Source organism: Erpetoichthys calabaricus, chromosome 2 (assembly GCF_900747795.2).
Source record: "Erpetoichthys calabaricus chromosome 2, fErpCal1.3, whole genome shotgun sequence".
Classification (NCBI taxonomy): Eukaryota; Metazoa; Chordata; class Cladistia; order Polypteriformes; family Polypteridae; genus Erpetoichthys; species Erpetoichthys calabaricus.
The window spans coordinates 260,166,640-260,179,733 of record NC_041395.2 but is presented as its reverse complement, the minus strand read 5'-3'; the positions used below and the strand labels follow the sequence as shown (position 1 = coordinate 260,179,733).

Below are 13,094 nucleotides of genomic sequence, written 5' to 3'. Positions count from 1 at the left end.
TGGAGTTTGCCAAAAGGCACCTGAAGGACTCTCAGACCATGAGAAAGAAAATTCTCTGGTCTGATGAGACAAAGATTGAACTCTATGGTGTGAATGCCAGGCGTCACGTTTGGAGGAAACCTGGCACCGCTCATCACCAGGCCAATACCATCCCTACAGTGAAGCATGGTGGTGGCAGCATCATTCTGTGGGGATGTTTTTCAGCGGCAGGGACTGGGAGACTAGTCAGGATAAAGGGAAAGATGACTGTAGCAATGTACAGAGACATCCTGGATGAAAACCTGCTCCAGAGCGCTCTTGACCTCAGACTGGGGCGATGGATCGTCTTTCAGCAGGACAACGACCCTAAGGACACAGCCAAGATATCAAAGGAGTGGCTTCAGGACAACTCTGTGAATGTCCTTGAGTGGCCCAGCCAGAGCCCAGACTTGAATCCGATTGAACATCTCTGGAGAGATCTTAAAATGGCTGTGCACCGACGCTTCCCATCCATCCTGATGGAGCTTGAGAGGTGCTGCAAAGAGGAATGGGCGAAACTGGCCAAGGATAGGTGTGCCAAGCTTGTGGCATCATATTCAAAAAGACTTGAGGCTGTGATTGCTGCCAAAGGTGCATCAACTAAGTATTGAGCAAAGGCTGTGAATACTTATGTACATGGGATTCCTCAGTTTTTTTATTTTTAATAAATTTGCAAAAACCTCAAGTAAACTTTTTTCAATCCATTTTGGAATAAGGCTGTAACATAACAAAATGTGGAAAAAATGATGTGCTGTGAAAACTTTCCGGATGCACTGTATATCTCTAATGACAACTCCAGTCATTTACTGAAAATGAAAGAAGACCTACCTGATTTCGTAGTTGTTGAGTTGTTTCATGGCATTTTTTGCTTCTTGTTTGTTATAAAATGTCACAAAGGCATAACCACGATTATTTCCATTAAAATCCATCATCATTCGTACTTCATAGATTTTGCCAAACTGCAAAACAAAGTTATAAAGATGTTTTTCTAGTAAAAGTAATCCAGTAATATTTTAACATGTCCAACTATTTGGTCATCTCTCTTATACATAATTATTACTAATTTTTACCTCTCATATTTAAGTACATTAACTGTTGATGGCTCCTTCATGCACACTTTATAGTATGCTAGCTTCAATACAGCTATGCTACAGGTAAGACAGGTAATACAGTAATTTAAAAATATTTGCTATATCTGCCCTACTTGTACTTCAGTGTATTTCCTTGGTATCCATGTATGTGTAAAACTCTTCTCTCGAGCATGTTCCTGTAAACCCTGCTTCTCACACTTTGTCACTACTTTTGAGGCACCTTTCTTGCCTCCTGTCTGGTTTTATACTATCCGTCTTTTGAGGTGACTCTCTCAGTGCGCCTCCCATGCTGTTTCTCCTTCTTGTTTGCTGCACTTCCTCTTTCAATCACGTCATCAAAGCCAAACTGACCAATCAGATTGCTCTGAGGGACTGGACACACATACACATACTGTACCTTAGTGTTTTACTTCAGAGTAGATGGATTTAACTGTACAAGTGCCACCTGTACATGCCACTCAGCCCAATACCTTTCAGGCATTGCCCAAGTCCAAAAATTATTTAATACTACCCACCATCTACCCACTACTTCATTTTTCAGAAGAAATTCTGGTGAATGCACACTTTCCTGTTCTAAACAAATTGAGAATGTCTTGCTTGATTGCTTCTTTTTTACACTAAACATGTTTTCTTCAGTGTTTGTAATAGTGTTAACATGAAGTTTCCATAAACTTTCAGAAAATTAATTGTACAATGTATATGTTGTGGTGGACTTTTATATCACCTAATGTTGGTTTTCTTTTTGTTTCATCATTTAATGACATTCATTTTAGCTAATATAACTAAGCAGTAAATTTAATTACTTCACTTTATAAATTATTTTCTTCTAGTTTTTTTCGTTACATGAAAGGTATTTAATTGTCATCTAGCAATCCATTCATACAGTTACTAAACCTGCTTTTTCATCTTGGGGTTTGGAGAAAGGGCAATAATGGATGTTAATGAAACAACCATGTCTGAAAGAGAAGTGAGCCTCTAATTGGGCACACATTCACACTTGGATCAGGCAGCGTTGCATTAAAGCTGAGCTAAAACATGCAAATCTTTTTATGTGTAAGGGAGCTGCAGTACCCGATAGAAAACCCACATCAGTATAAGTGCATGGCCAAGTCACCAAATAAGAGCTAAAATAAATAAAATATCAATAACAAAAAAAAATTCTAAAACTTTAGCTTGCACTGAATTATGTAAAAATGTGTTTTTCTAAATTTCATTCCAAACTTTTGTTGCATTTGTATAAAAATTTTAAAACTTCCTTTCAACAAAGTTGTCTTAAAAAAGGTTTCTTGAAATGAAGAGACATGTCATCCAATTGTTGTATCAACATCCCACCTCGACATTTTCCTTACTTTTTCACACAGGGGTACTAGCTCGTCTTCAAAAAGATCCCGAGGTAATTTTCCAACAAAAATCTCGCTTCCTCTCTCAGGTGGTGGCCCCTCCCATCCCGGTGGAGGTCCACCATATTTCCGTTGCCCATTTTCCTGTAACATATAACAATATGCATTAAAATTTTGACAACGTAAAAAAATAAGTACAGTAGCTTCACATTTTACCTTATATGCAATTAAGAACCACAACTGTGCAGCTCTATTAGCTTATCATGTCCATGTAATGAACTATATGAGAACTGTTATTGGGAAAAAAACACAAGGAATGGCCCACATGTCCCATGAATCTTTGCCTAGTATGGAAGTGAACTGTATTTCGGACAGATGTTCATACAATGAGCCCTCACGAGGGTTTTCACTGACTTTTTAATCGTTTAGATGTCATCTGCATAATATTGTTAAGGTATCCTGGAGTCAATTCCACTCCTTCTATTAGATTAAGAATGTTTTGGTTAGTTTTTGAAGCTGAAACTCCAATGGTTTAGCAAAAAGTAAATGTGAAAATTGTGTTATAGAGTGGTCCCTCATGGAATCCCTTAATTTTCAGAAAAATAACCAGTAGGCAAAATGTGAATAAAAATGCCATCTTTATTAAAATAAAAAATAACTAACTTGTAAGAATTACCAAAAATAACTAACTTGTAAAAGATGAACACAGGGAGTGGCTGGATATATCAACAAAGCTACAGTCTCTGTGGGCCTCAATAAATTTCTGTTCATTTGTCTAATAGGGTGGCCTGCTATAGACCACACAAAAGTCCTCTGCTTCTCTTCTTCTCTCTTTCTCTGTTGTTGTGTCTTTATCTCTCCTAGAACTTGGCCTTCCACACTCTGACCAGTTGAGCATTTCTTCTACTTTCCTCCCAATTCTGTGTTTAATAGGCTTCATGCTGAGAGGTGGCTTTGATCCCCAGTTACACCTCCAAGTACAGTATATCCTCTAGTGACCACTTAGTGCTGTCACTTTTGGCATTCTGTTCCTGACATCACTCTCTTTTTTTCATAAAAAAGGGTCAGATGACCCTAGCAAATGCTGTAGTGCTCCAGTATGTTGAACAAATATTGGATCCTTGATTTTAGGTCAATGTTTTGGACTGACAGCCATTTTGCTAAAGTCAGATCTAACTGCAGATCACCTGAGTTTGACATTCACCCTTTGGTGTAATTCTAGGTTACATTTCCCAGATTTATTTTCTAAAAGGTATTTATGTGAAAAATGCAAAGAGTCTTATACACTGTTGCTACAGTATTTTTACGTTTTAGAAGTTCCTGATTTCAGTCACTGATTCATAATAATTCCTTAGCCATGAAGATCACTTAACAACTGGCAAACTGTTCATTGATGAGTGAGTTACCGACGGCATGGAGTTAAAGGACTCCCATGACCAGACATGGGATCTCCAGGGCTTTCACATTAAAGTGAGTTTAGAAGAGAGACCTGCAGAATGTTTGAGACTGACAGGATTGAAGGGAAAGGGAAGGGAAAGGGGGGTTCACATCCAGCCACACCACCTGCATTTCAGAATAGTTCATCCAGCTTGTCTGGGCACAGCCAGTACGTGGATGGAAGACCATCTAGGAAAGCTTAGACTGCTGCTGGAAGATATGCTGGCTATGCCCTTCAGATGGGGTTAAACCCTGTGGTCTGAGTGTGGACTCAATGCCCCAGTGCAGTGACAGGGACTCTGTTTTGTAAAAATTGGAGCTGTCCATCAGATGAGATGTAAAACCAAATTCCTGACTCCCTGTGGCCCTGTGGTCATTAAAAACATCCCTGGAATCTTTCAAAAAGAGTAGGGTGTTTCCCAATGTCCTGGCTAAACTGCCCATCACAGTCTGGTCATTCTGGTCCCCTAATCATTCCTTGTCTCTAAGTGGCTAACTATTTATATCTCATCCCTTCACAACCTAATAACTATTTTGTGGTGAGTGTACTGCCACAAGACTTGCTGCTGTTACATCATCCAAGTGAATGCTACACAGTGGAGGTGGTTGAAGTGGCTCTCCGCTGCCTATGTAAAGATCTTTGAGTAGGTTAGAATAGTGCAATATAATTATTATTAATAATTAGTAATAATAAGAACAAGCAAACAGGAGCAGAGCAGGAAGACTTGGAGTTGAAGCCAAAGTTGTTACCATCCTCAATAAAGTTGGACAGTGGGCATTTGTTTAGTGGACCCTAACCTGAAGTTGACAAGCAGCCTTGATGTTACACATAAATGCCTAAGTAAATATATAACATGTCAGAGCGATTTAAAGGTCACTATACCCTGATGACTATCGGCTTCCAGACCACCTGGCTCACACTTGGACACTCCCATGTATGTTTTTGGGCACCTTGACATATAGGCACAGGGCTCACCATCTCCTAGAGGCCCATGCATTCCCACACTGGCATAAGCAGAACCTTTCCTGCTGCCATTCTGCCTGGTGGCTGTCTGCTGGGCCTAACTCTGCCCTTGGCCAACCTTGTAGTGTCCCTGCTCTGGTAACCTCTTGCCAGCCTGGCACCACATCACAGTGAGCTCACTAGACTTCAATATGTTAAAGATAATGTTATAAGCACTGTAATAATGTAAGGCCTAATTGCTATTGTGACATACAGTAGTTGATGAAGATTTAAAACAAATTCAGTACAATACTATTAACTGATATGTTTACAAATGCACATATTTTTCATATTCTATGCCCATATCATAGTTTACAACTCTTTGCAAAAAGTTTGAAAAAATTCATTTTAATACTCTTTTTTTATTTTTCTTTGATGTAGAACTGAATTTCAAACTTTGTCACTAAATTTGAATGATTTAGTATTGTATCAGCTTCTGGTATGTGTCTACCATTTCAGCCTCTGTTAAAAAATCAAAATCAATTCACATTATGATATGACTAAGAACGTAGGCTAAACCACTAAGGTGCAAAACTAACAAAGAAAGAGATGTATCTCTTAGTTGTATTCCATGAAAGAAACTCCCTCATAACAGAGGAAAATCGCCTGAGAAGGAATGAGATGTAGTTATTAAAAATCAGAATTTGAACACAGCTTGACCTTTGCTTACCCAGGTAAATATTTTGTATGTGATATTAATTACCATCCAGTTCCTCCAGTTTTCCCACTCCTTATACTATTCTATTTTTAGAATAGATTGTTTCTTTTTCTTGCCATGACCACTACAAATTTCCACTACAATTGTTCTAAAGCTTACAGCTCCTCTGGTACTTTCCCCAAAACTGAAAGTCTTGCATGTAGTGATGGGTTGTTTCTGATCAGGGGCAGATCTACTATGAAAGTAACGAAGCTTAAGCTTCAGGGCCCTAGAAGTGACTTTAGTCCACACTGCTTGAAATTTTGGGTGTCTACTGTATGAAAAGGGGCTTTCAAAAAATAATAATATTAATAATATCATGTAAATTAATACAAAATAAACAAAAAATTGAAAAGTTATTAAAGTATCCTCTAAGCTAACTGTAAATGTCAAAAAAACATTAAAACTAAGGATGTTTCACTCTAAATACTGTATATTTGATATAAATAGTTATTCATTGAAAACACTAATGACAAAAATTACAGTTTTCATTAAAAATATTTTTCTTAGATTAGTAGTTTAATAGGGGGACATGGTGGCGCTGCTGCCTCACAGTTAGGAGACCCGAGTTCGCTTCCCGGGTCGTCCCTGCGTGGAGTTTGCATGTTCTCCCCGTGTCTGTGTGGGTTTCCTCCAGGTACTCCGGTTTCTTCCCACAATCCAAAGACATGCAGGTTAGGTGCATTGGTGATCCCTAGTGTGTGCTTGGTGTGTGTGTGTGTGTGTGTGTGTGTGCGTGTGGGTGTATGTGTGTGTGTGTGCACGCCCTGTGGTGGGCTGGCGCCCTGCCCGAGGATTTGTTCCTGCTTTGCGCCCTGTGCTGGCTGGGATTGGCTCCAGCAGACCCCCTGTGACCCTGTAGTTAGGATATAGTGGGTTAGATAATGGATGGATGGATGGATAGTAGTTTAATCCAATAAATGAAAGCATATTTTGTTGCTTGTGGTCATTGTAAAAAACAACATTTCAGTAGTTTTTTTTTACACGAATAGACTTATGAAACCTTAAAATCTACTAATCATATAATAATAATGCAGTAAATAATAGTTTAATTTATGTACAATTAAAACAAAAATGGAAAGGTAATAAAAATATAATCTTTGAAGAAAAATGTGGTTCTGCAGACCTCATTGCTGGTTGTGAATAGGCCCCCCATAACAGTTCAAGCTTTAGGGCCCAAACATTTTAGGTTTGCCACTGCTTGTGATTTAAATGATTTCAAAAAGGGCTAACATCTACTGTATGTACTGACTATAATAATCTTATAAATACACTGATATATAATGATTCTATTAATTATCTTTTGATTCTAGTCTCATTATTTAATACCCTCACGTATTATCTTGTGAAAAACACAAAAATCGGCAGAATTCTCCAAAACCTGTTTATCTAGTGCTGTGAAAATATTTACTTAACCCTGGTGAATTGATTGCAGCTTCAAATACAGCAAATGACAGCCTTTCACAATGACCTACATGAGGCAGAAATCACTAATCATCACTTTGAGGGTCAATGTTCAAGAAAACCTTATATTTTACAATTCAATCCGCCTGTTTGAAGCAGTACAGGGTTAGTAAATGCAAGACTAAAACATTTATAAAAGCTCACCTGCTACCCATCATTGTACAGTATGATTAAGATAAGCCATGTCCAAATTTGCTAAATACAAAACAAAGGCAAACATTAACATTTCCATCATTCTAACAATTGTCATTATTAATCATGAAAGGCGTGCTTTTAAAATTCAGGGTTTTTTTTTTCCTACAATAAAGTTGTTCATCCAAAATGAATAATTTCTTAACTTCCTGAAATGAAAAATGGTTGAGCTACAAGAAAGGGAAATTCAGAATCAGATGAGGCCTCTCTTGAACATTCCTAGAGTCTTCATTCGAGATCACTGTCTAATTGGATAGATTCTTTACTCAAACCAACTCGGTTATCCTCAAGATTATGCTACATTATATCACTTTCTATCACCAGAGAGTTCTTCTTTTTCTGTTTGTTTTTCCTTGTGTTTACAGTAATTTCAATAAATTTGTTAAATAATTCTTTTCTCATTTTTTTCTAGCAGTGTAATTAGTTTTTTATCTTTAATGACCAGATCAGGTCATAATCACCAAACAAATCACCCCATACCAAAGGGGAATTTCCCCTCTCTCGGCATTTTACAAATGACACATTTTTAGATCCTCCTTAATAGACCCTTGACGCCTTGGTATTGTACAGTATATCATCTGTTCAACAAGCCAGTCCTACAAGGCTTAGGAATTCAGCTCATAAATTGACCCTGCACAAATCATTTTATCTGCCAGTTGTAGAAATATATACAGTATCAAAAAATCGTAACACATCCTTATTTTGTTGTGCTCTAGAAATAAAATCTATTATTATTAGGGATGCACCAAAATTTCCACCACCAAAAATATTCAGCCAAAAGCAGCAAAAAATATCACTTTTAGTTTTCAGCTGATTAAGTAAAAATGAGTATAGAGAAAAGCCAAGCAAAATGACACCTTTTATTGGTTAACTAAAAAGATTACAATATGCAAGTTTTCGAGGCAACTCAGGCCCCTTCTTCAGGCAAGATGTAATGTTACATCTTGCCTGAAGAAGGGGCCTGAGTTGCCTCGAAAGCTTGCATATTGTAATCTTTTTAGTTAGCCAATAAAAGGTGTCATTTTGCTTGGCTTTTCTCTACATTCATAATGGCTAACACGGTACAACACCCTAGTACTAAAAATGAGTAAAAATGCCATTTCCTGGCTGTAGCAATGTTATATTGTGAAAACCTTAAAAAAAAGCAAAGCAAATGGACAAAGCATGCAAAAAAAAGAGAAAGGATCACACAGTGACAAATTGAATCAGGAGAGAGAAACGCTATTTAAACAAGCTGAGCATAATAAACATCTGTGCATCTGTATGACTTACCACCCAAGAATTGAACAAAGCACCTGAAAGCTAACTCTGATCACATGCATGGAGTCCAAAGATGAGGTAGTGCAAAGTGTCAGTGGGTACTTTGGGATTGAGTTTAAAATTTATAAATCAATGGAAGCACACAGCAACTTGTTAATGGTTGAGGGCAAATTTGCAAGCCAGCAGACTCTGAGAATATGGTCATTCTAGCCAAGGTAAGGTGGTTAAGCTATTAGTAGTACTTCATGTGTGGTCCATGGCAGTGTGCAGGTTTTTAGTAAAAAGAGAGCACTCAGGATCCGAGTGGGTGTAGTGTGGACCAGTGGCCCTAAGGTGTTAATAGGGTAACTTGTGTTCATGTGCAGACATGCACAGCTCAACCAATTTCCTTAGGAATTCTCTGGGGTGCAAAATTAAGTACCTCCGCCCACTGAAGCATGAAAGGAGCCTGAGTAGGACAGAGGGGGAAAAAGAGAAACCAAAGGTCAGAAAAAGACAGAATCGGGAGTGTGAACCAGCATGGTGGTGAGAATGCCAGCGGCCAATAACCCCGTGAGGGAATGAGAGGAGTGGTGCTCCAGGAGTATATTGTCCCCTACTGAATAGTTTGGAGGAGAAGTTGTGATTGTAAGGACACCTAAGGATCCTGTAGACACTGAGGAGGGTGTATTGGAAGACAAAGGTCCATCTCTGAGTGTCCTGGTGAATGTAAAGGATGAGAGATGGAGAGATGGACTGTACCTGTTTCCACCTCAGTCCATCTGTAAGACCTGCACGATGAGCTGGGGAAATGGACAGATTACTTAATCTTCTTAATTAAATGATAGGTGTATGTTTCAGAACATCTTTGAGGGCTGATATATTGTATTTTATTTAGGTTCAACATAATAACAGATTTGTCCTGTGATGGACTTAATGTACATGTACTCTAGTGTTAGTTCTTCTCTGGAACTTGATCCTGCCATAATAAGCTGCTGTAAGGATTCACATGACCCTAGCACTAGATTAAGCAAGTTTAGGAAATGGATGGATGGATGGATTGATTATTATATATTACAATTTTGTATTTTGTGTATTATTTTTAATGACTAATCCATCACTTTCAGTGGTTCATTGAGGCTTACTATGAGTAACTGCTGAGCTGTCCAAAGTCTTTAACGTATTGCATTTGAATTTTTACTTGTAAACAGTACATACAGTACATGCATCACCATATATACATCATTCTCAATATCATAAAACTATTTATCAGGAATTAAGGCAATTACCTCATAGGTTATTTGTAAATCGCAAGTGATTTAGGGATCCTGTTTATAATTTTGGTAATTTATTATCAGCACCTTTAGCTATGGCACTAGGTAAATGAAAATCAATGTAGTTCAGCTTTCTGGGACATAAAGTTAAGGTAGAACTTTATAATTCATCCAAAATTAGTGAAAATTTAGGAGGCCTCTTAAGTTTTACCACACTATAAGTTGCAGTCGCTTTGCTGAGGCAGGGGCGTTAGCAGTATTGGCACCAGCATTTCATAATAGGGTCTCCTAAATTTGTCAAGAGTGAGCCTAATTTTATTTTTATTACTGTTAAATATACATTTAAAAAATTAGAAGTCCAGTCATACTAATGTAAATTGTGTTTTTTTTTTGGCACGTCTAGTTTGAATGGTTTTTGTAAATACTAATTTAAATCCACCTGTAAATGGCGAACACAAATTGACTGCCTCTTTGTTGATATGTGAGACATAGCAGCCTTGTTTTGCTCTTGAACGCTGTAAAATCGTCATCCATATATTGTATACGCTTTCCAAATACCTTTTCAGTATTAAACAAACTTTTCTAGTGATATAGTTAACACTGGTGATTTTGCAGTGTAAATGTATAGTCAACTGATTTTTTATTCAATAGAATATGTATTGAAATGAATGTATGCAGTATATGCTAATTTTCATTTGAAGAAAAAAAGTGAAAAGGCTAAGCTAGATGGGGGGGCCAGTGAGGAAAGTGGGTGGGCCTTCCACCCGGGCCAATACAGACACCACCCCTGAGTGACAGTGTACCCTCATCTTTTACATGAAACAAAAAAATTCAACGCCAAAGAGATAAGAAGAAAATGTAAAAAAGTTTATTGACATTTTAAAACTATTATATCATCTAGACTTAAGTTTGAAGTATCTCTATGAAAGTTAAATTTATTGTCACAGGTTCCTGGTGAATGATAAGATATCATTATATAGAAACTAGCAAAATACCCGCGCTTCGCAGCGGAGAAGTAGTGTGTTAAAGAGGTTATGAAAAAGTAAAGGAAACATTTTTAAAATAACGTAACATGATTGTCAATGTAATTGTGTTGTCATTGTTATGAGTGTTGCTGTCATATATATATATATATATATACACACACACATATATATATATATATATATATATATATATATATATATATATATATATATATACACACATATATTATATACTAGCAAATTACCCGCGCTTCGCAGCAGAGAAGTAATGTGTTAAAGAGGTTATGAAAAAAAAAGGAAACATTTTAAAAATAACGTAACATGATTGTCAATGTAATTGTGTTGTCATTGTTATAAGTGTTGCTGTCTTTTATATATATATATATATATATATTATATATATAATATACACACACACATAAACATTTATATACATATACATATATATACATATCTACATATACACATATCTACATATATATACACACATACATAAACACACACATAAGACTTATCGACTGAAACGGGCTTTCACGAAAACAGGGCTTTGCTACAGGATACACCCTCCACAAGTTAACCAAGTAAAAATAAAATATATATTTCTGTTTTATTTAAACCTTTTAAGTTCATATGCATAGCCCCATTTGGCTGTTTAATTTTTTTTTTCTTTCTTCAGTAATATATATATATATATATATGTGAATGTATGTATGTATATATCTATGTCTATATATATATATATGTAGATATGTAAATTTGTATATGTATATATATGTTTATGTGGATGTGTATATACGTATGTATATGTAGATATGTGTATATGTAGATATGTATATATATATGTTTATGTATATATATGTTTATGTGTGTGTGTGTGCATATTATATATATAAAAGACAGCAACACTCATAACAATGACAACACAATTACATTGACAATCATGTTACGTTATTTTTAAAATGTTTCCTTTTTTTTTCATAACCTCTTTAACACATTACTTCTCCGCTGCGAACCGCGGGTATTTTGCTAGTATTATATATACATATAGACATATATGTTTTATATATATATTTTTTATATATATATATATATATATATATATATATATATATATATATATATATATATATATATATACACATACATACATACATATACACACATAGATGCACTTACAATAACATAGAAATCAATATAAACAACATTAACATCATTATCATATGAGAATATGAAGTAATATATAAGAAGCACATTTCATATAAATATAAATTATTAAACAGTAAAATCTTCTTCTATAATTTGCTACCGTGGCTTTTCGTTGGTCTGTCCAGGATTTTAAATCACCTGTAGCTTGCAAACCGTTCCACCTATTGACTTGAAATCTGGTACACATATAATACGTCACGTCTGCTATCCGCTTTATGGGTGATGATTGTATTACTCTTTTTATGTTTATTTTATTTTAGAATCAACTCGTATCTGCGCACACCAGGGCGGCCGTGGGCAGATGCGTATGGTGTATTCACTCCATGTTATCGTGCATTGCGCTGTCACTGGTATTTTGATAAAAGAATTTGAACAATATATAAGAAGCGTATAAATTATTAAACAGTAAAACATTAACATTTAAGAAGTAAAGTTACATTGAGTACTACTGCAGTGCCTTCGGGTATACCTCATTTTTTGTTTGCCCATTACATGCTTAAATGTATAAATTTTTTGGTGTACCTACCCGAGAACACGCGACATATAACCGACCGTGGGAGAAGCATGGATTTTAAACACGCGTTGAGTTCATCTGCTGGTCTCCCTCGTGGAATAACTGGTAATGTTTGAGTAAAATGTACAGCGAGTAAAACGACATTACCTCCTTTTTTTTTTTTTACGATCTCTGAGATCTTGCTTTTTTCGGTTCAAGGCTTCATAAGCTCTTTTGTGTGCCATGGTGTACTTAATAAGTACTAATTATCCCAAACCATCATCTTTGAATGTTGCAAGACTTTCGCCTTGTATGTAGATCGGGGTAATTACATTCATTGCATTCCTAGTCTGAATCACAATCTGATTGTATGGGTGGTTACCTGGCACTGTAGGGTTGCCACCCGTCCTTTAAAATACGGAATCGTGCCGCGTTTGAGAATGAAATTGCGCGTCCCGTTTTGAATCAATACTGGACGGGATTTATCCCGTATTTTTTTTTATCATTTTTTTTTTAAAGCAGCGTGTCATGCAAATCATCCCACACGCATTTTATGAAGATGCCTCCTTTCCTACTTTTGATTGGGTAATACTTGATGTCATCGTTAGTTTGATTGGTCTTTTTAACTATCCAGTGAGGAGGGCGTGTCTTTTA

At 36.4% G+C, this 13,094-nt stretch overlaps 1 protein-coding gene across 2 annotated transcripts in view; it reads right to left on the bottom strand.

Annotated features, from left to right (window-relative positions):
• a1cf (apobec1 complementation factor) overlaps positions 1 to 13,094 on the bottom strand; it is a 108,209-nt gene that overhangs the window by 47,709 nt on the left and 47,406 nt on the right. For both annotated transcript variants that reach the window (XM_028795418.2, XM_028795419.2), the window contains exons 3-4: positions 2,459 to 2,593; positions 847 to 977 (exon numbers count right to left, since the gene is read on the bottom strand). In XM_028795418.2, the coding sequence (XP_028651251.2) occupies positions 847 to 977; positions 2,459 to 2,593 (266 nt within the window). The remainder of the gene's footprint in view (positions 1 to 846; positions 978 to 2,458; positions 2,594 to 13,094) is intronic.